Below are 27,903 nucleotides of genomic sequence, written 5' to 3'. Positions count from 1 at the left end.
TCCTTTATTTTAAAATACTCACAAATAGAATATTCGAAAATAACTTTCCTGTAGCTCTGCTCGGCCCTCCCCTCATCTTCATGCTGCTGCTTCCCTGCCTCCCCCACCCCCACCCCCACCCCCAAATCAATTCAGATCAGTGCATTTCTTATGGAACCTTAAGGTCAGGATCTTTCCTGAAATGTAAACCTGGCTTTCCTTCTCTCTTTTTCAGCTTCCCAGCGGAGATCCTGAGATATTTGAGGTTTCGTCAAGGTGCCTGTCGGTGTTAGTTCAGCTGTACGGAGGAGACAACGCAGACAGTATGTCTCCAGAAAATATGGACAGCTTTGCTGAATTACTGAAGTCCAAGAAGGATCCCAAGGAACAAAAGCTGCTATTGAGAGTCATAAAAAGGCTGGTGAGTCAAATGGAGATACTTCCAATGCCTCCATCTGCGCGCGCAAAGACAGTAACAGTGGTTTTTGTGTTATAACCTGAAGTGGGTTTAAAACAAGTTTGCAATCACCTGTTTCTTTAAGAAGCTCATCCAGATGAAACACTGACCCTAGAGTCAGAAGAAATTGGTTCCAATCTCCATCCCCCAACAACTCCTGCAGTATACACAAGTCCCTTTAAACCTCTAATGCCTTGGGTTAGCCACCTGAAGAATGCCTGTAATATTTACAGAACAACTGTCTGGGTTAGACACTTGGAAGTCCTTTTTTTTTGCCAGTATTTAAAATTTTAAATGATGAGTGAATATGAGTTTCTGTTCATTTTGTTGGCATTGTGTATATATTGTTCATAACAATATAACTAGATCACCTACAGCGAGATTGGGAAGCTTTAACAGGGGCTTCCTACAGCTGTGTTCTGTTAGGCAGGCCATGTTTCAGCAGGTTACCTGGCCAGTTGTGTGGCTCTCTGCCCATCGGTAGGGTGGGCAGACAAATAGCTTTGACTCTGTTTGGAAGTAGGATTTCCAGCACCACAGTTTATTGCGAGGAAGACATAGCAGAGGCTAAATGAATGCTTCTGTGAGTGATGGGATGTGGGGAAGTCCCACCCTGAGTGATACAGAGCCCCAGCAGGAGCAGCGATGCCGACCGTACGCACGCTCATCAGAGAATGATGAGAGATTGTGATCCTTCCACCGTCTTCCTGCCGGGCCTGGGCCCTCTGTCAAACATCTGTCTTCCAAGTCACACTTGGATTCATGAATAGCAGCACTGTGAATGTGGCATCTTTGAGGGAAACAGGCCGGTGTAATGGGAAGTGTTCTGGGTTTGAAGTCAAAGGACCTGGGTTGGGATCTGCAGCTTCCTATCTGTGTGGCCTCTGATGAGTCACTTCTACTGCCTTGGTCTCAATTCCCTCACCTATAAATAAGGCTACTGCACTATGTGATTTCTTCTGGCTAATGGGGGGTCTAGTGCATGTTGGGTAAGACGGCATCAACCAGGGGGCCAACTCTAGGAAGCTGCTTTTGAGAGAACTGTGAGTACTGGGGCATGCGTGGATAGTCTGTATTAATCTGTCTTGTACTTTGGAGAACCCTTTTTCCATTGGTTGTATCATGGGAACTTTCAATATCTTTAAAACAGTAAGAACCAGCCACAGATGGGGTTTTGCTACATTCTTACCCAGGAGAGACACCTTCCGTCACCTACAAGTCAGACCTTAGGGGCTCCTTCCCCCATCCCCCACCCCAAGGTCACACAGCCCCCAAGGAATAGGTTTGGCTCCCTGGCCTTATTATTCATTCTCTTCGAGCGCAGGGAGTCAACTCACCAGCCTCAGCTCTTTCAAGGTCGGGGAGCGTGAGCCACCAAGATGCGAGAGTGCAAGAATCAAGGCTGAGTGCTGCAGCCAGCCTAGCATCAGTAGCTAGCATCTCAAGGTCTTTTTTTAAAAATTATTTCACATGGATAACTTTGACTAAGGAAATCTGCTTGAAAGATATTACCGGAACAGGGGGTAAGCATTTCCACTGACATCTCAGAGACACAATGCTCCCCACCCCCCCACATACCAGCTCTGTCTGGTGGGGAGTGTTGCCTCATATTTAGGTCCACAACTTTAGCTAAATTCATGCATTGTGGTGGTCCCACCAAGTCCAGACCCACTTCAGAATCCATGATAGCTTCTGCAGGACTGCAGTCCTATACTTTGCTCCTCAGCATTCACGTTAGGATGACTGCAGCACCTGGCTAGATACCTGGATTCCCAGATCTCCGTGGCTTTCAGGCCTAACCTTCGACACTCCTAAGAGCAGAAACTCTGGAAGTAGAGTAAGAGAACCTAGGATGGAAAAGAAAAAATGAACCCAGATCAGTTTCTCTGGGGCCACATAGCCAGATGTGAGAAGATAAAAGGAGGAGGCCCTAAGCTCCTCCCCAACCCCAGGTCTTTGCCATATGGTCTCACCATCCAGGAATGAGTGAGTTGCCTCGCTCTCCCAAATGGGAATGCACCCCAAACCCCAAGTGGTGCTGTCAGTTTTAAAGGCACATACACTTCCAGCTATGTAGCCAGTGTAAAAGGCTCCTCCTGATTATGGAGTGGGCCAGGGCAGAATATTTATACATGCTCCAATATTCCTGATTCTCTTGGAAACAGCTCCCTAGAGCCTTCCAATGGCTAGTGCCCTCTTAGCCAATGGGGTCTGTGATGAAATAATGGGATTTAGCAGATACTCAAAGACCCACCTGTAGATTAATCTATACTGATTGAATCAAGTGAGAGTGATTGACTGCTGATTAAGCCTACTTCAAGTTAATTGGATTGTAATCACCCCTGGCTATCCCTTAAGAAGGTATTGTTCTCAGAAACTAGACTGTGAACTCAACTTGAGAACACCTTCAAAGACAATGGATTTGGATGAACCCAACCAATCACCTTGAAGCAGTGTGTAAGGACTGCCTCTGTTCCAGATCTATAAAAAAGCTTCCATAAACAGCTTGCAAAAAAGGGTTCCTGATTAAAGCAGGCTCGTGGAGGAGGACTTCAGGAAGAACCCAACCAGGCTGGAACTCTAGGCTAGACTGGAGCTAAAGCTTCTGATTTAAGGCGACCACAATTTAGATTTTAAACATCACAGGTCTATGCAAGCAAGCACCAGACACCCATTATACTGCGATTCCTTCAAACTCTCCAACTGAGCTTTGCAGCGATTTAAACAAAATGGCAGACAAATCTCAACCTATTCATAGTGAATTCCATTTGCCAGCCCTAGTGATAAATAAAGAATCCCCCTCTCCAATCTGAATGTTTGCTCATAGATATTATTAATTTGGTAATAGGTACTTGTAGTATCATTTGGCTCACTAACACTAGAAATGTGTGGGTTAGCTAAATTTTAAGCTGAGTATGGGAGAGCATAACTCGGACTGGGTAGCACTAGGCCTTCAATAAAGTAAATTAAAAGTAATCAGGCGGAAAGTAAAGATATCCACCCTCCCAATTCCTAGTGAGAGGGAACAAGAATACTAAGTAGAATCTGCTGTATTGCTAAGTTCATGGCCTCTTTGTGGATGGTTTCCCAATAGGATTCCAGAATTTGAGATGCAGAATGCAGGAGTGAAGGGTTTAAGAGCCACTGTTAAGAGGCAAAACTCTTTTACATGGACACAGCAAAGCAAAAAATAAGGCGAGTCGTCACTTTTAAAGGACAGAGGTGGAGGGTAGGTGTTAGCATCTTACAGAACCATTTTCTCGATTGAGCGTCTGTGTACACACAGCTCCAAGTTGCACAAGGCTGGAGAAAGAGAGCTGGCTCCACAAGGTATTAGACCAGCATGTCTGAGCAGGCCCTTCCACCTGGAACACCCCGATCAGGAGCAGATCTAGCAGAACAAGTGACACAGCGACAATGATATTATAAAGAAGAACAACCTTGAAAAACTTGAGAACTCAGATCAGAGTGTTGGGGCATCCACCTCCTGACAGAGGGGTGATGGGCTTAGCGTGAAGAATGAGACACACAGCATTAGCCGTGAGCAATCTGGGAATTTGTTTTGCTGGACTATACATATTACAAGAGTTTTTCTATTTAAAAATTTTTAATGTGTCAGTGAGAGATAATAAGTGCTTGTAAAAATAGATGGGCTTTTTGTTTTTGTTTTTTAAGAAATGTGCTTATGGAGAGAGTTAGAGGAAAAAAAAGTTTACATTGATTCCTGGGTAGTAAGTTGTGCTGGCTTCTTGGAAATTTTAAATGGCGGCCAAAGACGTCCTCCTCTTTATCTAGGTCTTAGTGGTCCAGGAGGCACCGGTTTTGTTGTTGAATCATTTCAGTTGTGTCTGACTCTTCATGACCCCATTTGGGGTTTTCTTGACAAAGATACTGGAGTGGTTTGCCATTTCCTTCTCTAGCTCATTTTACAGATGAGGAAATTGAGGAAAACAGGGCAATGACTTGCCCAGGGTCATGCAGGTGGTAAATGTCTAAGACCAGATTTTTTTGAACTCAGGAAGATGAGTCTTCCTAACTCCAGGCCTGGTGCTCTATTCCCTCTGGCACCTCGCTGCCCTTGAAGGGACTGGGCTTGATTAGTAATGATCATTTCAGGTTAATGAGATAAAGGTCCCATGACTTGTTGGCCTTATCTTTCACTACAAAAAGTGGTGAATTCCCTCTTCTGTTAAAAGTCCCCCCTTCCCCAAAATTTCAGATTTTTTTTTTTCTGATCATTACAAAAGAATATATTTCTTTCTTCCTTTTTTTTTTTTTTGCAGGGCAATGAGGGTTAAGTGACTTGCCCAGGGTCACACAGCTAGTTAAGTGGCATGTCTCAACTGGATTTGAACTCATCCAAGGCCAGTGCTTTATCCACTGCGCCACCTAGCTGCCCCAAGAATCTATTTCTTCCAGCTCTGATAATTAATATGAGAAATATGTGTTTTATATAAAATATCCTTCTTGGATGGGCTTGTTCTCTCACAATACTGACCAATTTGAGATAAAAAAAAGGTTTTTGCTAATTATAATCTGCCTTTAAAAATGTAGCAGAACATTTGTTAGTGATATATAAGTTTCCTGAGAACCTAAATATGTGATCTTTTGTTATTAACATGCAACTGTAGGCAGAATCAGATGTTTAATCAGAATTAGCTGCTCATCGAGTGTTCCTGTGGAACCAAAGAAACACTTTATGGGAGGTGAATTCACATGGAGAATCCTCACAAACAAGAATCACATGATTCCTTTGGCTCCATCCGATCAGTGAGAGGTCACTGATGTGCACAAGCTCCCCTTCTTCCATCTCAGAAACTAAACTGACAGGGTTGGAGTGGGAGCCATCTGTCAGAAACAGATTAATGTTACAGACTGTCTATAAAATCCAGCCTCTCCGTATCACGCACCTTCTGCAAGTCTCGCCACACCTTTCCCTTTCAGTTCTCCTTACAGCATTCTTTTTCCTCTAGAAGAATGCTGAAATGGAGCATGTCTTCACCTGTCTTCAGGGTAGAAAGCCTATAAAAAATCAGAGAATGGGATAAACTCCATGGAAGCTAGTGCTTTCCCAGCCAACCTTTTCGCCTCCATTTAGTTTTGTTTTCTGTTTTGCGGGGCAATGAGGGTTAAGTGACTTGTCCAGGGTCATACAGCTAGTAAGTGTCTACTGTCTGAGGCCAGATTTGAAGTCAGGTCCTTCTGAATCCAGGACCCATGCTTTATCCACTGCGCCACCTAGCTGCCCCTTTCACCTCCATTTTGAAGACACTCTTAATAAGAAGGTAAAAAGGCCATTTTTCGAGGTAATGCAGAAGAGGGGATTGCTGACTGACTGCCTGGTAAAAAATGAACCAAAGAGGGGGCAGCTAGGTGGCACAGTGGATAAAGCACTGGCCCTGGATTCAGAAGGACCTGAGTTCAAATCCATCCTCAGACACTTGACACTTACTAGCTGTGTGACCCTGGGCAAGTCACTTAACCCTCATTGCCCTGGGTGGGGGGGAGGGGGGGAGGGGGGGGAATGAACCAAAGACAGACTCATTCACTTGCACTAATATATCACCTATGAACATATAAATGCTCAATGATCACCAAATACTCAGATGTATCTGGGTTTTCATCAGTTCAGGGATTCCATCCCGTGATGCGGATCCCAGCCCCTCCATGCCCTCTTGTCTGTATCCTCCCAAACGTTCACCCCAAGGGCCCACCCTGGGTGCTGGAGGGCACTGCTCACTTTGTCCCGAGGCTGTGAGGAGCCCAGGTGAGGCCTCTGACACTCTGTCGTCTCTCACTTATCACCAGCCCATCTTCCCTTCCTGTCGTCCAATATGTTTGATGATCCCCTTTACTCTTCTTCTTTGGAGCTCCTTGCTAGTTATCTATTTATAATGGGACCAGGCTTCCCTCTGGTTCCCTGTTAAAGCAATTTGTTTTCCCCAGAAGGCAACAGAGACGCTCCTGGGACTCGATTGGCCTTTCCTCCCTTGACACAGCGTCCTGGTCACCTAAGGGACATAAAGCACCCCAACCAATGGAGTCAGAGCTCCTCTGACGTGGTAGATTTGGGAAGACCACTGAAGCTGCCCTCCTGACCGCCATCATTTCTGTGTGGGGATTGCAGAGAGGAAGGAATGGACGCACGCAGAGAAGCCCAGAGCCACACTGTCCCTGTTGCATATCTTAGCTCTTGTTAGGGCAAAGACAACTTTATTATGCTAACTGTTCAGGGACTTGTGAGGGCTCCGGGACTGAACCTAACCTAAGCCCGCCCCTCACTGCGGGGCGCCCTCTTCCCACCCACCCTGCGCGGCTCCGCTGCCGCCCTGCGTACAGTGCCTGGCGTTTGCCCTTTGGAGGCGCTGGCGCTTCACGTCTCACTGCTACTGTGGCAGCGCCTGTAAAGGGATGTCAGCAAAAAGATGGCCCTTGACTTTGGGGGAGTCTTGGGACGAGAAAGGGAGCTTTGCAGTTTCTCCAGAGGATCCCAGGGTGTTCTCCTCCTCCCGTCCAGTTCTGCATCCAAGTCATTTTCTGTCTCTTCTGTTTGTCCCAGATACTCGTACAGACTCTAAAGGGCGTACATCCAAGTGCATGTTGAAAACTTGGCAATGCCAGTTCTTCATCCACTTGTGCTTCCCTGCGTGGATGGACAGGCCAGATTCCCTCACCAACCTCTTCCAGTAGGTGTTGCGGTATCTTGGGGTCCTGTGCCAACAGCACCGTGTCATCCATACACAGAAACATCTGAAGGGCCTCACCATCCAAGAGGGAAAGCCTCTCTGAACCAGACCCCTTAGCAGTGAAAGTGCTTCCCGGTTTTATGCCTCACCTGATGTAGGAGGTGAGGACAGAGAACTCGGCACGGGGGCAGGCAGTGCAAGGGCACAGAAAGGGGCAAGAAACATAAAGTAGGCTGGGCCGCTGAACTGGAGAGCGCTTGGAGGGGAGCACTGAGTGGGGTTATGTCTGTTAGATCTCCCAAGGAATCTTAAATTTTCTCGATGTATGAATGGGCAACATCTTGTTGTACATGAAGTAAAATAAAAGACTTTTAGCTATTAACCAGCCATTGAAATAACCGAATCTCCTTCTTTCTGCACTTAATGCTCCTCCAAAATGTTCACCCTGTGGACATTGGTGGTACTGCTTTTTGAAGCTGGTGACAGATGTGGCTTTCTAAGCAAAAGGGAAAATAACAGCCCAACTTTTAATAACGGCATAGAATAGGATCTGACACTGTAAGGAGCCAGCCTTTGGGGAGAAAGGAGCATCAGGGTAGAAACACTGGACTTTATCAGATATATCCCTGACATTAGAACTTAGGAAATACTTTCCCAGACATCCCAAATAAATTTTTGTATTGTAGAGGGACTGATCTTTAGAAATTGATGTAGAGATGGCTAGTTTTGACCTCAAGAAAACTGTAGTCCAAAATCCTGCCTCCGATACTTACTAGCTGTGTGACTGTGGTCAAGTAACTTAATCTCTCTCTACCTCAGTGTCTTCATTTGTAAAATGAGGATAATAATAGCCCCTACCACACAGGGATATTGTAAACCTAAAAGAGCTATGTAAATGCTAGCTATGATGATGTGATGGGTGGTGGTGGTGGTGGTGGTGAAGATGAAGATGAAGATGAAGATGATGAAGATGAAGATGAAGATGAAGATGATCTAAGGAGTGAACACAACCGGGTCTTCTGACCCCCAGGAAAGAAGAGGCCCCATTGAGGATGCTTTCTCCCAGTAGGGATGATCACCATATGCTAAAGTTCCCTAGAATTGGTTTTATGGCTCTTTAGCCTACGCCCACAGAAATAAAAAACACATTTTGTAGCTCACTTAAGAGCAACCCATACATTTATGATAAATCTTGAAAATTCCCATTCATTGGGGGTTATTATCCTGTCCAAATTATAGTAATTGTAAGTCACTGGAATGTAGTAAAATCTATTTAAGATGAATCCAGCCAGTTTGCTTCTATTATTAGTGAATATGATGACCCACCCATATGGCAGGATCATGAGTATCTTTGTGCAGCCACTCTTGCTTAGAATGCAGATCCACTTAATGATGGGGGAGGGATGTCTCATTAATGGCATGTCATTTGTGGAAGTATTTTTTTTCCTTTAAAAATAACTAATATTCAAAGTACTGTTAAATATTAGGGAGAAGTTAGTTTTAAAACCCTTCCTCAAAATATGAAGAATGAACCCCCTCCAAAAAACTGCTTTTCATTCTCTAACCTAATAAAGACTTGAATTCAATCTTTTCTAGTTTTTACTTTTCAAAAATAGTTTTGAACACTTAGTTCTCTTGAAGGAAATGAATACCTTGTAGGTGGTTTGCTTAATGAAATTTGTTCTCAGCTTTGACAGACTTAATATACCAAAGTATATTGTTTTATTTATTTTTAATATCCATATCTTCTTAGTCAACAAAAAAAATTAAGGATGAAAAAAAAGACATTTCAGTTGCAATTTAAAAATATTTATCTGAGAGTGGTTTTCAATTTCATGCTGTTAGACAACCTACATTTCAAGGTGCAGCCTGACCTCTTTTTTTTTTCCAAGCTAAAGTTTTGATTTCAGGCTAGATGACAGTGAATAGAGAGGCAGTGTGGGATCCTTGGAGCAAGAAGCACCTGGATCCAAATCCTGCTTCAGACAGTATTAGTGGTGTAGCTCTGGCCAAGGAATTTAACCTCTCTGGGCCTTGGTTTCTTGATCTGCACAATGGAGGAGGAAATAGACTTGATGGCTTGTAGGGTATCTTCCTGCTCTAAATCTATCATCTTTTGGACTCATTTCATGCTGTCTTCCAGTTAAACAATATCCCTGTTTGTTTTAGGTAGTGATAATAATAATAAAGTTTATGAAGCCCTTTATAATTTTTCATCTCATTTGATCCTCAACAACTCTGGGAAGTAGATGCTATTATTACCCCCATTTTCCAGTTGAGGAAACTGAGGCAAACAGAGATTAAATGAATTGCCCAGGAGTCACACAGCCAGTGAGTGTCTGAGGCCAGATCTAAACCCAGGTCTTCCTTATTCCAGGTATAGGACTCCACCCATTGTAACACCTAGGTGCCTCCAAGTACCTTAGCCACTATGTGAAGAGGTCATAATAGGCCACTGATGTCACATACCAAGCATTATTTTTGCTCTTCAATTCTCCTTGGATATAAAAATTAATCAAGTGACTCTGCTGACCATAACTGGAGTATAAAATTTGACTTTTTTATTCTAGTAGTTTGTGCCGAGAAACCCACCCTCTAAAGACCAGTCTCCCTTTCCGATCATCACCCATCATTATGAGATAATTAGCTCAGGTGGGGAGGTCATTCTGTGACCATAGAATAGAGAAAGAACCTATTCAGCGCTAGGACCTTGTCCTCAGGAGCACCATCAACTAAACATTAGCCCTCCCAAGAGCAATTGCCCAGTGTGGCTCTTTGAATGAATTTGATAGAATTCCACATGGAAGGGTTTTGAAGCCTCTTTTGTCTTCAGTTTCCTCAATTAGTTTTTCTATTGATATTGACATTATGGCTAGATTCCCCCCCCCAAAAAAAATGTTCTATCAAAGTATTATAACCTAATCTAGCATCATCTTTCATTCAATGACCAAGGTCCTCATTCAAAACCAACTTAATCCATCACTGCAATTCCTGTACCACTTCATGTGAAAAACATCTTTATCCTTCCTGTTAAAGAGCATTTTTTAGTGATAGAGGCTTCTTGAGGACAAGTACTGTTTTGTCTTTGTTTTTGTATCCCCAGTGCCTCATCAGCACCTGGCACATGGTGGGCATTCAGTAAATATGTGCTATCGAATAATTGCTGTATGCTCTAATAGCATTTCATTTCGTATACCAAACATGTTTAATATAAACGTGATATGTAACGTTTATGCCCACATGTAATGTTATGTTTGTGTGGGTTATCTAAATGTATACATGTGGTTCCTGGGTGGCTGGAATGGATGGTTTAAGAACTTGCTCTTCTGTCAGGGAGTTGGAGGGGAGCCTTGACTGGGGAAGGATAAGGAGGAGTGAAGGGAGGACACAAACAAGGAGTGTCCTCTACTCCAAGAATGGTCTACACACATGAGTCTGGGACCAAAGGGAATGTTCCTCCTCTGATAGCCCCGATAGGGAGGGCGAGCCCTTAGCTTACGCTTTCCAGCACAGACCCTTCCCAGCAAAAGCAGTTATACAAAAGACGACAGAGTGTAAATAGTGAGAAAACCCATTTATACAAGCAAGATGGCAAACGGAAGCTAGGGAAGTTTTTATAGATAGAATAGACAGGAAATAGCTAAGAGTAAGAGAACTCTTCATCTGGCAGCAAGATAAGAAGAGCTCAGCTCACGCCAGGAGAGGGAGAGCAGTCTCACACAGGGGAGATGTGATCTCAGCTGTGTCTACAATTGTAGACCCCGGAGGTCAAGGAACATGCATGAGGCTGGCTCCCATACATGTCTATGACTCAGAATGCCGCAGTCTGCCGATCAAAGCCGCCTCCATGGAGTCCCCTTGTCCTTGTGTCTCTCCCAAAGAGGGTCTGGGACCAAACTAGACCCAGGCTGGGTGTGTGACTTCTGGCTTAGCACTTTGACCATCAATTAGGAATCATGCCTCCCTCTGTCTACACAGTGTGCAGCACAGAACCGATCCTACAGAAGATTGGGCTTGTGTGGACACAGGGTTACATATATTTATATAGCACTCAGTTCTCCAAAAAGATAATCTATTCACAATATATAGTGTGTATGTATTGTATGTACACATGTGTATGCACTGTGTTATACACATATGCCTATGGTTATATACACGTGTGTCACATGTCAAATAGATTGCATATACCATTTAGACGTGTTATGCCTATCACAAACTGGTTACTCAAAAATATTTGGTTGCAACTACAAAGTTTTAATGACAGGTCTTTTTTTCATCCCTTCCTTCTGCCTGTTTATGAACTTCACAAGGATCTTTTGTGTAATCGTTATGGACAGGTTTTAATGAAATTTGAGAGTCTCCAGAGATCACAGATATAGAGGCCTTTAACATTGTGGGGTTGCTTAGCAACCTCAAACCATTACATTTCCAGTCTCTGTAATAACATGATCTGCAGCTCTTTAGCCAGTCCCTGATGAAAATGTAATGGAAATAATCCCTTCCTAAAGGTTGTACTCCATGACGGTTTGGGTGGGGAAATAGATTTTTGTCTGCTCATTTCAGGGCTGCGACTAATTTTAACCCACTGTATAAAGTATTGTTTTATGAAGGCAGCAAGTGACAAGATGAAGCACATCTGAAGGTGAGACAATGGTGATGGTGACAATGATGATGTGAAAATGACTTCTTTTGAAACAGTGACTTATCAATATCATGGATAGAAATGATTAACATAATACAAACAACCCTCACCATATCAAAAATCAAATCCCATGGAACTTGTTTATTGACTACCGGTTAATGTGTTTCTTTTTGTTTGTTTTTTGAGTTTTGGTGAGGCAATGAGGGTTAAGTGACTTGCCCAGGGTCACAAAGCTAGTAAGTGTCAAATGTCTGAGATCAGATTTGAACTCAGGTCCTCCTGAATCCAGGGTTGGTGCTTTATCCACTGTACCACCTAGCTGCCCCCAGTTAACGTGTTTTTCAAAAACACTTTGAAGGAATGTAAAATTTGTTATTTCAGTGTTGGACTAAAACTTGATTTGCAAGGCAGTAGAGCATGCAGAACACAGCTTCTTTGGTGGAGTCAAAAAAACACATAGGTTCAAATCCCGCCTCTTACACACAATGACTGTGACCTTGGCCAAGGCTTAATTTGTCAGTGCCCTAGGCCATAGTTGTCAAACACACCCAGAATACCCCCAAGTGTGACTGGTACCAGATTAAAATGTAATTGGGAAATATTTAACAAAATATATAATAAAACAAAAATAAGATTACATTTTAAAACTAAGTCCAGAGGGATCCTTATGGATGGTTTAGTGGCCCCTGTTTGTATTTGAGTTTGATGTCTCTGGCCTAGACAACTTTCTAAGACTGTTAAACAATATAACGGGTGTGCATTAACGGAGAAAGTTTCCATACCTGAAATCCCCTAAACAAATAAGGTCACAGGTCTGATCTTCCCTTCCCCTTCCCCCAATAAAACCCTATTAATTTGGACTAGCTAGGGAGGCCAATCTAGCTTAGTAATAACCCTAAATTATACAATATATTAAAAGAAATGTGGTTTTGTTGGTTTGCAGTACATTTAATAACAAAGGGATACCTATTGATTGGAGAATGACAGAACAAAGTGAGGCATATAAATGTAATGCAGTTTTGTGGCATCCTGAGAAATAGTCTTGCCCATTAAATTGTAAGCTCCTTGTGGGCAGGGACTGTCTTTTGCCTCTTTTTGTATCCCCAGCTCTTAGCACAGAGCCTGACACATAGTAGGTGCTTAATAAATGTTTATTGAATTGAATTAAAATGACAAAAGAGATGCTTTCAAAGAATGCTGAGTGATATGGACTGATGCAGAATAAAATGAGCACAAACAGGGGGAAAATATACAGTCACAACACCACTGTGAGGACAAACAACTTTGAAAGACTTGAGAACTTATTATTAGATCAATCCGGTGACCACCAGTATCACCAAAGAACTGATGTTTAAAGCATGTCACCCATCTTCTAACAGAGGTGATGGACTTAAGGTATAGAGAGATGCATTTTTATATGACTGCTTTGTGGATTCATTTTGCTTAACTGTATTTATGTTTTACAAGGTTCCTCCCTTTTAGTTATTTTTTTAATTGGGGAGGTATGTGGAGGGAAGGGACAGGTTAGTAGTAGGGATGGCCTTTGAGACAATTCCAAAAATGTCTAGAAGAGAACAGAAGGGAATTCAGAGAGAAATACATATAAGCAAGACAGTTTTGAAATCAAAGGGTAGAGTTTATTGTGTGTTCTTTTTTTTAAAAAAAAATAGAAGGTGCATGAAATAGAGGTTCAAGGTTTCACATTTAATCCTCTTTTGGGTTCTGCTGTGGGTATGAAAATGCCTTTATTTTTGATGTTTAAGTTCAGAATAAAAAATAAAATAAGAAAAATACAAGAGAAGCTCATTGCTTGGGGCAAATAATGTCAATAAATAACAAAAAGAAAGCAAAACTACTAAATTCCTATTTGCTTTCATCTTCTTTGTCAAGGAAAATTATTTCCAAATGTGAACATATGGTACAGGCAATAAACATGAACAAACATGAGAAACTAATAATAGTATCTCCCTTAAATGTCTTGAGGTTGTAAGACCTGAAACAATTTTATCCCAAGATGCCCAAAAGAGTTGTATATAGGGACAGCTAGGTAGCACAGTGGATAGAGCACTGGCTCTGGAGTCAGGAGGACCTGAGTTCAAATCCGGCCTCAGACACTTAACACTTACTAGCTGTGTGACCCTGGGCAAGTCACTTAACCCCAACTGCCTCACCAAAAAAAAAAAAAAAAAGAGTTGTAGACATAGTTGTAGAATCATAGAGAATATAAGAAGTGTGAGAAGATTGGAGCCAACCAAATATTTGAATGTTTTTTTAAAAAGTTTAAGAGGGGAGGTAAATTTGGATAGCCATTTTTGTTCAGTGAGTTTGATGTCATTGGCAACATTCTATACCATATGATTATGTATATATGTGTGTGTGTTTATTGTTGTTATTTTCAGTCGTGTCCAATTCTCTGTGATCACATTTGGCGTTTTCTTGGCAGAGATACTGGAGGGGTTTTCCATTTCCTTCTCCAGCTCATTTTACAGATGAGGAAACTGAGGCAAACAAGGTTAAATGACTTGCCCAGGGTCACACAGTTAGTGTCTTAGGCCAGATTTGAACTCACAAAGATGAGTCTTTCTGACTTCAGGCCTGGAACTCCATCCACTGTGCCACATGGCTGCCTATGTGTATTATGCTTAGTTATAGACACTGGCTGCCCACACATGTTTATTGTGTATATACACATACACACAGATGCACATATATGCATGCATACATACACACATACAGCTTTAGTACTAACTTAGAAAATAAAAGTTACCCATTTAGTTTCACCAGGCACTTAAGGACATATTATGCCAAATAATCTAATTTCCTTTTTTGGATGGAAGTACAAAACTGGTTGTGAGGACAAGGAATGCCACTGGCATAGTATATCTTGTTTTCATCAAGGTGTGTGGCAGAGTTTCTTGTGATATATCCGTGATTAGGAATAGACAAACATGGGCTGGATGATGGTATGGTTAAGAACAACAACGAAAATAACAAAATAGTTGACATATTACGGCTCAAGGTTTTCAAAGAGAGTTACCTGCGTCATCTCTATTTGATCATCATAACCCCGTGAGATGATACTGTCGTTACCTCTGTTGTAAAGATGAGAGAACTGAAACTCAAAGAGGGGATGGGTGCCGAGCCAGGGGAGGGCCTCTGTGGCATGCTGCTGGTGGACTCTGTCCTTCCCCTTATCCTATATTACATTCCTATCGATGATCTAGACAGAGGTACAGTGGGCATGTTGGTCAGAGCTGCAGATGACCAAGCTTGGGAGGATAACTAATGTATTGGATCACAGGATTGAGATTTTAAAATACCTCAGTAGCCTGGGGCAATGGGCCCAAACTAACGCGATACCATTTAATGGGGACAGATGTAAAAGTCTGCTCTAAGCTTCAAAGAATCGGCTACAGGAACTCAGAAAAGGAGAAAGAAGACTTGTTGGGACAGTAGTTCATGGGAAATAACCTGCTGGGCAGGCAACCTTAGGCTGAACCAAAAGCGGAATGTATAGCTGACAATAAAGGCTCATGTCAACTTAGGTACCGGAACAGAAGTTAGTGTCAAGCTGAAACAAGATAAGAGCCCCAGTGTTCTCTGCACTAGTTCTGCAGAGTGTGGATTTAATTCAAGGCTCCACATTTTAAGAGGTGTGTTGACAGGCTAAGGGTGACCAGTTTGGTGAAAAGTCTGTGAATCGTGTCACATAGGAGAGAGATTAAAAAAAAAAAAAGATGGGGAGGATATGGAGAAAACACAACTTAAGGTGATCTCAGAGTTGTTTTCATACCCTCCAAGGACCCCCGTGTAGACAAGGGCTTATTCTGGATAGCTCTAGAATGGGGGTTCTTAGTCTTGCCCTCTGGCAGCTTGGGGAGGCCTGTGGAATCTTTCTCAGAATAATATTTTAAAATGCATAAAGAAACCAATTATATTGAATAATAATTATCAAAATATTAAAAAAAAAAAACCAAATTCACAGACCACTGGAGTTTTGGTTATTGTTCAGTCATTTCAGTCACACCTGACTCTTCATGAGCCCTTTTGGAGTTTTCTTGGCAAAGATACTGGAATAGTTTGGCGTTTCCTTCTCCAGCTTATTTCACAAATGAGGAAACTGGGGCAAAAGGGTTAAGTCACTTGCTCAGGGTCACCCAGCTAGTAAGTGTCTGAGGCCAGATTTCAACTCAGGTCTTTCATTTTTCTAAAAAAATAATATTTTATTTTTCCTCAATTACATGTAAATTATAATCAAGTCATGAGTTATGTAGCCTAAGCTCCAATAAGTAGAAGATAGACTTGGAATAGAGGCAAAGAAGAGAGTCTGGCAAAGTACCCTAGGAAAATACGGAGAGGAGAGGAAGATGGTACCCAAGCCAGGCTTGGGAGGAAGAGAGGGTTTTCCTTAGAGACCAGGAAGGAGTTTCTCTTGTCTCCAATCCAGTCTTCACCTAGTTGTGAAAATATTCATTTTAACTCACGGCTGTGCCTATGATTCTCTTTCTCAAAAATGTCCTATGTTTTCCTACTACTTAAAAGCCCTCACAAGTCTGGTTTGAACATAAATCCTTTTTTTAAAAAAAATTATTCTTATCATAAATGTGGTAATCACCATCAAAAGTAAATCTCTAATAAATAAACTTAATATTATAATATAAAACCATAATATTCCTGTTTACAGTCTGAGTAAGACATGTGCATATTAACTTTAACAAAATCATAATAACATTTATTTCCAGATCTCTTTCTGATACTTTTCTTGTAAGTTGCAATAATAATAGTGGGGATTGATGTAGAGCATTAAGGTTTACAAAGCACTTCACATATATCTGGTGTATATATTGTTCTAATTCTCCTTTCTCTATTCTGTCACTTCACACAGCTCCATATTTCTTTATCTTCTTCCTATTTGCCTTTTTATGACACAATAATATTCCATTACATTGATATTATTAATGCAGTCTATTATAGCCATTCCTCCAGCATTACAATATGAATTGTTTATAGTTTACTATTCCAAATAAAATTCATATTAATATTTTTGTGTAGTTTCTTTTCCATTTATTAACATCTTCAGGATGTAGTTTTAATAGCAGAATCAGTATGTCAGAAGGCATGATCAGTTTCATAGCTATGTTTGTATTTTACCAGATTTATTTCCAAAATGATTGCCCTGATTCATAGCTCTTTCTTCTAGCATTGTGAGTACACATTTCCCCATAGATCACCACCATTGAATATTATCACTTTAAACTATTTTTGCTGATGCATATATCTCAAGTTCTTTTAATTTTTGTAATTATTGGGAAATTTACATTTTTTTCAGATTTCTTTGGGCGATTGGTAATTCTTCTTTCAAGACCTACCATTTCATATGTTTTGACCATTTATCCTTTTGTAAATAGACAATAGCTTATAAATTTCTGTCAGCTCCTCATGGATTTTAGATTGTCAGATCTAAATGTCAGATTATCAGCTACATTTGCTACAAATATTTTGCTCCCAATCTATTTCTTTTCTCTTGGTTTAAGTACTTTTTTGTTGTACAAAATCCTGTCATTTTTATGTAATCAAGTCTTTAGCCTTCTAAGCTTCTTCCATATGTTCAACAGATAAAAATTATTCCGCTTTCCACTATTGTTACAAATGACATCACTTTTCCACGTAATTTTTTTTTTCTATTTCAATCACTGATCCATTTGGAATTTATCGTAGTATATTGTGAGACTTTTTATGCCTTTACTTTTATTTCCAAATTGTTGGTTCTGTTCCATTCATCTCTTTTTATCTAGTACCAGATCATTTTGATATTGCCACTTTATAACATAATTTGAGATCTTTTCTTGCCTACAAATTTTTGAGCAGGCAAATGGCATATTTAGACGTACATGTATATGGATGATTATTTTAACACTTTATTATTTTAGTGTGAAAGACCAATTATAGAGTGAAAAGACTTGAGGCAAGGTGACCAGTTAGGTGGCTGTCACAGTAATTCAGATGAAAGGTAAGAAGGCAAATATGAGGGACATTGTAGAGATGGAGTCAGGAGGATGTAGTAACTGATTGAATGGGGGGATGGAGTGAGGGGAGGGTTGCTAAGCCAGAGGAAAAAGTCTTAGAAGACTCTCAGACTTTGAGCCTTGGTAAGTTAGTAGGAAGGTAGTGGGGCCATCAAAAGAATTTGGCAAGAAAAGTGTCAGGGTTTTTTGGGGGAAGGTTTAGCTAATATGAAGTTTTGAGTTGCCATGGTGATATCCAAATGAAAGAATCTGGAAAGCAGTTGGAGAATCAGGGTTAGGACTCAAGGGAGAAATAGAGACTGAGGATTAAGGATAACCTCACTGAATAACCTCAATCTTCTCAGCAAAGTAGGAGCATAGAGGAAGAGAGGTGGAGGTGAAGCCGTAGATTTAAGGAAGAATGGGAAGGTTAGATATGGCCCCCATGGATACCATGGTCAGAAAGCAGATGACTGTGGAGTGCTGAGAGCCGAGGGACGCTTAGCTCGAACCGGTAGTAGGCTCAGGCAGCAATGCTTGATGGATTTAAGAACAGACCCAAAGAAAACCAATGGTGGTGGCTTCCCAGGGTTGAGGAGCCATGGGAAAGCCAAAGGAGCAAGGCACTCAAGTGGAGAATAATTTCTTGTTGTTGTAGCTAACTGCAGGCAATATAAATGAAATGACATAGATATCTCCATGGAAAACATCTTACATCTCTAAAGTAGGACAAACATGACTGAAATAAAACTGATTAAAAATCATTCATCAGGAAGATTCGGATTTACCCCTTTTTTCCTACAAAGAAGTGTATTCTTATTTGATATAGCTTTAGTACACTTTCTTCACTACTTAAAGATAGATGCAGGTTTCATTTTTAGAAGGCACTCATATTTTCAAGCAGTGCTTTATTTTAATGTTACTTTCAGGCCAATTCTATGGTTATATCAGAAAACTCAATAACTTTATATTTTTTTTTACTTTATTTTATTTTTGGGGTTTTTGGGGTTTGTTTTGGTTTGGTTTGGTTTGGTTTTTGTGGGGCATTGGGGATTAAGTGACTTGCCCAGGGTCACACAGCTAGTAAGTGTCAAGTGTCTGAGGTCGGATTTGAACTCAGGTCCTCCTGGATCCAGGGCCGGTGCTTTATCCACTGCGCCACCTAGCTGTCCCCAATAACTTTATTTTTTAAAAAGAGTAATTGCAGGGGCAGCTAGGTGGCGCAGTGGATAAAGCACCGGCCCTGGATTCAGGAGGACCTGAATTCAAATCTAGCCTCAGATGCTTGACACTAGCTGTGTGACCCTGGGCAAGTCACTTAACCCTCATTGCCCCACAAAAATGAAAAATGAAAGGCCTTCATTTTGAGAGGGTTCTTGAGTTCTTAATCTAATTGATAAAAAGCCTAGACTATAGGGGCCTACAAAGATGATACTTCCCCCACACACACCCTTGTACCCTTAGTTCTAGTACTACTGTAGTAAGCTGAAATTCCAGATTTCTTATTTTCTTGGGGGGGGGGTGTTGTATTTTGTTATATCATATTCATTTGCACAGATACTCTATGTAATGAGACTTTCCTAATAAGAATGAGAGGTTTTTTGTTTTGTTTTTTAATTTAATCATCAAACCAAACAAGACAATAACCAAACAGAAGATACAACATGATCCACCTATTTTAGCCCCACTGTCTCCAGTAAAAAGGGGTCAGATGCATTTTCTCATCTCTTTTCTAGGTTCAAACTTGGCTTTTATAATTACATAGTATTTAGCTTTGTTTTCTTGTTCTTTACATCATGTGCATTATTTTCTGGCTTTGCTTTATTGTGCTCTGTCCTTCATATTGTCTTCCCACATTTATTCAAATTCTCATTTTCTTATACGGCAGAATATTCTATTACCTTCACATACCACACAGTTTCTTTAGCCATTCACCAATTTATATAACTCTACTTTGTTTCCAATTCTTTGATATGACAAAAAGTGCTGCTATGGATATTTCAGTGTTTATTGAGAACTTGTTTTTCTGACTTTGACACTCCTGAGGAATGTACTTAGCTGTGGATTCTCTGGGTCAAATATCTTGGATGTTTTAGGCATTTTAAAAAGCATGATTCCAATTGTTTTCCGAAATTGTTGGGTCAATTCACAGTTCCATCAACAGAATATTGGAGTCTCCCACTCCCTCTCTCTCCTTCCCTCCTTCTCTTTCTCTCTCTCTCTCCTGAGCTCCTCCAAGATTGATTATTCCCATATTTTGTCATCTTTGCCAATTTGTTGGGTGTATAGTGAACCCCAAGTGGTTTTATTTGCATTAATTTTTAGTGATTGAGAGCAATCCTTCCTATGTTTGTTAGTGGTTTTCATTTCTTGTGCTCCCTTCAGTAGTTTATATACTAAAATTAGAATGATGCAGAGATTAGCACGGACCCTGCCACAAAGATAGGATTTAATTTTGTGAAGCATTCCATACATTTTTCCTGTTTCCAAACTTTTCCAAGTGATCGATGGCAAATATTTTGTCATTTAAAAAATAATTTGCAGCTCTTCTTTTGAGACTTGTTTGTTCATAGCCTTTGATATACTGGAAATGTATTTCTTGTTGTTCCACAACAAGGCATTATTTTCCTTTGGGTAACAGAAAACACAGCCTCAATATTTAGATTAATCCTAATTGCTCTGGATCAAATATACCACTCTTTTTCCTCAATATTAGTGAACCACAAATGGCATTAGTGAGTTAGATTCCTGTTGAACATTTTTGTCACCCAGTTTTGAATGTAACTGAACTGTGTGCAGTGGTAGCAAAAGGAAATGGAAATGGATGGACTCTAAGCTATCCCCCTTCTCTGTGCTTCTAGACCAAAAAGGAGAACCAGCAGATTCAGTCCAGTCCTTTCCTTTCACTCATCTATCCCTGAGGAATGAAAGTCCTGTTAGTTATTCTCCCTTCCCTTTTTTTCAAAAATGCCACAGGGAAAGGAATAAATCAGAGTCAAAAATTCTCTTCTTTTTTTCCTTAGGTAGTGATTATATTGCTACCTTCCATATCCATTTCAAGAAGAGCATTGGCATAGCAGTCCAGACTCCTGGGGTGTCTGAGGAGCGTAGGCCTCAGCAGGGATAGTGTCTGTACCATTTGCCTCATTTGCCATGTATATCGGTGTCCAAGGCTGTGACAGGCTGCCAACCACTGTCAAGCCATTTGCATAGTTTCTCTTCTTTCTCTTACTTTAGGACGGATCTTTCTCCAGTTTCTAATGTAACGATTGGAATAATGCCACCTGCTGGATACTTACTGTAGAAGAGTTCTGCCCATGAAGGGAAGGTCTTTGAGGGCAAGACCAGGAGTCAGGAAGTGACGCGGACTAGTGGGAGGAGGAAGGAAGAGACTGGCGCTCAGTCTCGGGCTTTTTCCTGAGGACGCTGGCGGAGAAGGGAGCTAGAAATGTGCTCTCCCTTTAATAGATAGGAATCTAGGCCTTTCTCTCTCTCTTTACCAAATTCTTATTCTCCTTAATAAATGCTTAAAAGTCTAACTCTTGCTAAAGCTTATAATTTATTGGCGACCACTCATTAGATATTTTAGACAGTTTAGCTAGAATTTTAGCCCTTAACAGATGGCTGACCACGAAGAGGAAAGCTGAACCTCACTTCTGATCTTCTGGTTGGGTAAGAAATTTTCCCTACCCTAACCCTTTAAATCTTAAGTACTGCTGAATTGCCTGGTGTTTTCCCTTTAAATTTTTTCAAATGGACCTTTTAAACTCCCTAATTATCCTATTTTTGATTTTAGTCTGTTTAACCAGACAAATGGGAGATAAGATCATGTTAATGCTTTGTTTTTGTGGATTTTCTATTTTTCTTTTTATTTTTGTTAAAAGAGCCAGCAACTTACTCACACAAGGAAATATCTCTCCCTCTCCCAACCATGCTTTTTCAGAGAAACCTGAAGAGATTCCTGCAGCTTTTCCCAGTTCTAACACTAATTGTTGCTTTAATTTTGCATGCCTGGAGGCAATGACCCACCCTCTAGAAGCTTTTAATCCCCTAGCACCTGGAGGCAAAGTGGGGGAAGAGGAATCCAGGCCTGAGTTCAAAATCAAGTCTGATTCAAATTGCTCTGGTCCCTCCCCTCCTCTCCAGACCCCACCCTCTACTCCTCCTATGGCCAAGCCCATAGCTTCCCCTGCCTGGGAAGTCCAGAGATCTGATGCGCATGCTCAACTTTCTCTAACTACATTTGCAGTTTCAGGCTCAGCCCTTCCCCAGCCTGGCTGTGCTTCTGAGACAACCTTAGAAAACCCTTTAAATTCCAGATATGCTCGTTTTGTTCATAATTTTGCTAACCTGCTTTTGTCTTTAATTAGTAATCTTATAAAGCGTTTGTATGGTGAAAAGCCCGACAGACAATATAGAGGGGTTAAAGAAGAAAAACTTAAGCTGAATAAGAATGACAATCATCACCATAGTTCAAGACTCCGCTTCTTTTGCCATGGAAGGGTACATATTTTACAGAAATGTAGAAGTAAGCAGCAAGGTATTGATATGAGTATTGGGGATTTTAGATATCGGAATCAAAAGTGTTCTGAATTCACTCAGATTATTAATGTCAGTTCAGAGGTTACATAGGATTTCTATGCTATTACATCTACATTTTGAAATTAATGGTATGGGTTTATTTTCATAGAGATTTTCATGCTTTTGAGATTGTGACTTATACTTAGTTTCTAAAACAAGGAGAATATTTGTAAAGCTTTTTATAGTCATATGATCAAGTTTATATTTTATAATACTCTTATTAATATTAAGTTCATATTCATTTAGATTTCCCTAGTTTGAATTTCATTGTCTTTTATTGTTCCGTGTGTATTTTTTTCTATTTATTCATCTCTCTAATTTTGAAACATTGCAAGATGGTTTTGATTTCATAATACAATGTTAATTCTAGGAGTATTGTGCTCCCATATTCTGAGTTGTTTGTTTTTGTTATTTTTTCTCAACTGATTATTTGATCAAACTCTTTAAAGCATTTCCCTAGCAAATTGTTTGCCATGGCAAGTGTAAATTGATTCTAGAAGTATTATTTTTGATAAGCATATTCCAAAAAAAAAAAAAAAAGAGGGGAACATTTGTAAAAGTTGTCTTTGAGATTGTGTTGTGCTTTAACTTGTATTTAAATATGTTCAGATTTTTCAAAAAAGTAATTGTATGCTAAGTAAAAAAAAGGTATTATTTGAAATTGTTGCATAATTATATATTATATTCTGAGTCAAGATGTATTCACATTTTTTGCAATCATTTATTATCCTCAATTTTTAAATCCATATGAGACTTGGATTATGGGAACTTATCATTTAAGACATTAATTGCCTTTATTCTGAGTTATCAGATGCCAGTTGGCCAAGATGCCATCCAATCACAAGAGGAATACATGCAAGAGCAGACACTGAACTGTCACATGAGGGGAGACATGCATGAAGTCAAGGTATGGCCGAGGGAACGGCTTTTGACAAATGTTGAGGTTGGATTCTCTTGGTTTAATATTTTATTTTATTTTTTCCCACAATATTGTACAGATGGCTGGAAGTATTCATCCCACCCATCTCACTTCTACACCTGGCTTCTATGCTCCCTCCTATATGCCTGATGCCATGGACATCTCAATCCCATGCATCTGATTAAGTCTGACTCAGTTTCTTCCAATATGTTCGGTGGCATGGACATATATTCCATCCACCTATTTTAGACCTGGCATACTGCATGGGCAGTATATATTGCTCAAGTGTGGGAATGCTCATATCCCATCATTTCTCTGTTCTTTTATGGTAACCCCCATAATTATCTCAGGTGTCATGATAAATACAGTGTTGAATTTGGCCTTGACATCTGTTACTAATTATATTAGATTTTCTAATTTCTCATAATGGCATGAGGATAATTAGGCAGATGATGCAAAAAGTGATGAAACAAAGATAAAAATTATTTTTAAAAATTTATATCACAGCAATTGTCTTCTCAGTAATATTATAATTTTAAAGAATGTTTCAATTTTGTTTTATTATATGTTTCATGTGTAACAACTAAGATTCTGAATTCCCTTAGACATGTTTTTGAGAACTTTCATTGTTTGATTTGATTATTGACAAAGCTATTTTAAAGTTGTGTTAAGCTCAATTTTGTAGGAAATTTTCCTGGCTGATTACCAGCATCCACACATCAACCCCTGAAAAGACTTCCATTCCACGACTACACCTAGAGGACATCTGAGAAAAGACTTTCAGAGACTTTAAATGAACAGTTTTGATTTGTTGTTTTTGTTGTTTTTTTTTTCTCTTTCTGTTATAATATACACCATCTGTAACATGTATTCTCTGCAGAGGCCCTCCCTTTGCAAGACCAATGTCAAAGCGTCGGTTCATGAGGACAAAAAAAAAAAATCACCCCTCTGGACAAAACTTTCCTCTCTTCCTTTTCTATATTGTTGTTCACATATTATTAGTTAGCAATAGTTATTATATTGTTTTTACTGTTCCGTCAAGGAAACATTTTGTTTCTTGAGGAACAACAGGGGGGACTGTAACGATTGGAATAATGCCACCTGCTGGATACTTACTGTAGAAGAGTTCTGCCCATGAAGGGAAGGTCTTTGAGGGCAAGACCAGGAGTCAGGAAGTGACGCGGACTAGTGGGAGGAGGAAGGAAGAGACTGGCGCTCAGTCTCGGGCTTTTTCCTGAGGACGCTGGCGGAGAAGGGAGCTAGAAATGTGCTCTCCCTTTAATAGATAGGAATCTAGGCCTTTCTCTCTCTCTTTACCAAATTCTTATTCTCCTTAATAAATGCTTAAAAGTCTAACTCTTGCTAAAGCTTATAATTTATTGGCGACCACTCATTAGATATTTTAGACAGTTTAGCTAGAATTTTAGCCCTTAACACTAAGTAGAGCATGAATGCAGCAGGGAACAAGCTGTGGGTCATGACCTCTTCCTTTGCTTCTGGGCCTCCCGAGGACATCGGGTCTCTCCCATTCGGGCCCTGTCTGCTTGTGCTTGGCAGGCCTGGTATAGCGTGCAACATCCCGAAAGGGAAGGATCACTGTAATTAGTGTTCTCTGATACACTGACTTCTGGGAGGCATGCTGCCCGCTTTGTAAAACAGGACACAGGAACATTTGCTTCAAGTTTTGAAATGCTTTTTAAAAAAATTTTTATTTCTGTTATGCTTAGATTCAGTAATGATTCAATGGTCAGAGTTAAAAAATAATTGTAATCACCCTTTTTTTTCCTGATCTTAGTATAGAAGTCACAAAAGGAAAAAACGAGAAACCTCAACATCCCCCAGACAATACCGAGAAGGAGAAATACCAGAAATGGACTAGCTGGAAAGGCACGCCACCCTAAGGAGTCCATGCTAGCGTGTTTCCCCCAAGCACTTCTCACGTATTTCTTTGTCGTGTCCCTTTGTCTGGACGCGTACACACAGAAAAGGACAGTTGTCATAAGGGCCTTCTGCTTTAGTGCCGGCAGAAAGGTAAAAAGGAACACGTCCTATATGCTATGTGTATTTTTTTAATAGTTTTTCTGATAGGATTCAGAAATTTCATCAGCTTTATTCGAAGCAGGGTATAAAGTGGGGAAGCAAGGCTTGACTCAGCAGCATTTCCCATAAACACAAAAGAAGCTTCTGTCGGCCCACATCCCCAAAACCATGGATCAGCCTTTTTTTGTATCTCAATCAACACGGAGCCAAACAGTAAATAGAGCCGCTCATGATTTATGCATGAAAATAGGTTATCCCATCTGGCCTCCCCAAGTCTCTTGACCCTTCCCTAACTCTTTCCCTGCTGCCAGCACATAATCCCCATTCTCTGGGGAGTCAGGTGCCTGTTTGCCAATTACTAGAGGCATCTCTCCATTTCCCTGAGGAGCTCCTGCTGTCTTGTTAGGCTTAATTACTTGACCGATGAGAACTGGAGCCTCAGGTATCAGTCTCATCAGTGGTTCTAGGACTTTGTGCTTACCTGGAGCAGGGCTCTTAGGCCTCTTTTGCCTGGCATCTTGAATGGAACAGAACTGAAGCCTGGCGGAGGGTGGCCTACTCCATTACCATTACCTGGGCCTAAAGGAAACTGGGCGGCACATCAAGGCCATGGTGGCGTGGAAGATGGCTTGGAAATGGTGTCATTAAAAGTCTCGGCTGCCAATTAGTAGTATTCCCTGCCTGTAAAAAAATATGGGGATTGTGCCACATCTTAGCGAGTTCTTAATCTTGTTCTGTCCGGCCTACTCCTTTGCTAGTCCTTTCTCAGAATGATGATGCTGTTAAATACCAAAAACAAAAAACCCCACAAACCCCTAAATATATATAAAAATAAAGGAAACCAATTATATTGAAATACAGTTATCAAGACATTTATTTTAAGTTCATGGATTCCAGGTTAAGAACCTTTCTAGATTTGATGATCCCTTAAGGTCCCCTTCAACTGACCTCTGTCAGTCTGTGGTTCCTAGACATTACAGGGGCTGTTGGGTGTATCTAAACCTTGATTCTAGTAATGTAACCGAAATGTCCCCTGTTGTAAAACATTCACAAATGAAGGGTTAGGGGGCTCTTCAGACCCTCAAAGGTTTTCTCAGAAGTCTTCTTTTTTAACTACCTCATTCATTCTTTAGTAAACAGAAGTATTTGACAGCCCATTGCTGATGATCCATTTTCATTCATCAGTGTGACAGCTTTTTAATATACAACAAAGCCATTTAAAGGTTCAAATGATCAAGTCACCCACCCTTTTGGAGAATGAAGGACAAACAACAACAATTAAGTCACCAAACATTCATTTTACTCCCACTGTCATTAGGAAACTCCTTCTACCAAAATAAATCAGCAACTTTTCTGTGCCTCGCCTGGGGCACTGAGGTGGAGTCAGTTGTGCCCGGGCCTTTGTGTCAGAGGTAGAATTTGAACCCAGGTCTTTGTGTCTCTTACTATATCTTGCTGCCTCTCATTACAATTTCAATGTGGAAAAGTCTCTCATGAGAATGACACCGTCACTACAGCCATGGAGGACAAAACAGGACACAGCCTGTTCTGGAGCCCTAGGCACTAAGCATGTGAAGGCAAAGGTCCATCTAGTTCTGCCAGAACTCAGATCTGGCCTTTGAGGAAGTCCGTGATGCGGCCGGTCTATATTTGAAGAGTCACTATGGTGTAGGAGAGAGGCCCTGGGCTTCAGGAGACCCAGGTCAGAGCCAGCCTTGGTGAAGTGAGTGCCTTAACCTCTCAGGGCCTGATTTTCACATATTCCTTCAACAAGCATTTATTAAGGAACTAAGATGTTCAGAGCCCACATTTGGGAGACTTGAAGACAAAAGCAAACCATTCCATGCCCTCTGGGACAGTCTACATGTTGGGGGGTGGGAGAGAAACGTTTACACAGGGAAGTTAATACAACTTCGTTACAGAGTGAATGGAAGGTGCTAATAACGGGGGGCCTCTTGTGGAAGGTGACAGCAATCTGGACTTTGAAGGGCAGAGACTCAAAGAGGCCAAGGGCTGGGGGGAGAGCCTTTCAGAAATGACAGGCAGACGTCTGGGTACAAGCACAAAGGCAAGAGCTGGAGTGTCATGTTTGGCCAGTTGGGCTGGATGTAGCATCTGTGAAGAGATGGGGTATGTGAGATGAGCCTAGAAAGACAGGCTGGAGCCGAACCATGAAGGCAGAGAGAGACAAGAGGGAGGCGCTGAAGCTTAGCGAGCAGGGGACTGATGTGGGCAGGCTGGAGGAATGAAGGAGGAGGGACTGGAGAGGACACAAAGCGGAGGCAGGGAGGGCAGGAGTCTAGGCAAAAGGTGATGAGGTAGAGACTGTGTGAGTGGAGACAAGGGAACCTGTAGGAGAGACGTCATCGTGGAGGTAGAATCAACAGGACTTAGTAGCTGAGTGGATACGTGGGGTGAGGGAGAACAAGGCATCAAGGAGTAACCTGGCAGGATGGTTGTGCCCTTGGCTTAGAGCTGCCAGAGGCAGCTGGCAGGGCTGTGGATGGAGCACTGGACCTAGAGTTGGGTCATACTTCCTAGCAGTATGACCCTGGGCAAGTCACTTCACTTCTGTCTCAGTTTCCTCATCTGTA

The 27,903-nt window shown here is 41.0% G+C and overlaps 1 protein-coding gene and 1 non-coding gene across 2 annotated transcripts in view; both read left to right on the top strand.

Moving 5' to 3' along the window:
* ULK4 (unc-51 like kinase 4) overlaps positions 1–27,903 on the top strand; it is a 669,562-nt gene that overhangs the window by 495,368 nt on the left and 146,291 nt on the right. Inside the window, exon 35 of the mRNA XM_043966928.1 lies at positions 215–400. Within this exon, the coding sequence (XP_043822863.1) occupies positions 215–400 (186 nt within the window). The remainder of the gene's footprint in view (positions 1–214; positions 401–27,903) is intronic.
* On the top strand, positions 20,142–20,246 carry LOC122730247. The gene has a single exon (XR_006353439.1). It is a non-coding gene; the product is annotated as a U6 spliceosomal RNA (small nuclear RNA).

This window comes from Dromiciops gliroides, chromosome 5, assembly GCF_019393635.1.
Source record: "Dromiciops gliroides isolate mDroGli1 chromosome 5, mDroGli1.pri, whole genome shotgun sequence".
NCBI lineage: Eukaryota > Metazoa > Chordata > Mammalia > Microbiotheria > Microbiotheriidae > Dromiciops > Dromiciops gliroides.
The sequence above is the reverse complement of the archived record's forward strand: the minus strand, read 5'-3'. Positions and strand labels throughout refer to the sequence as shown.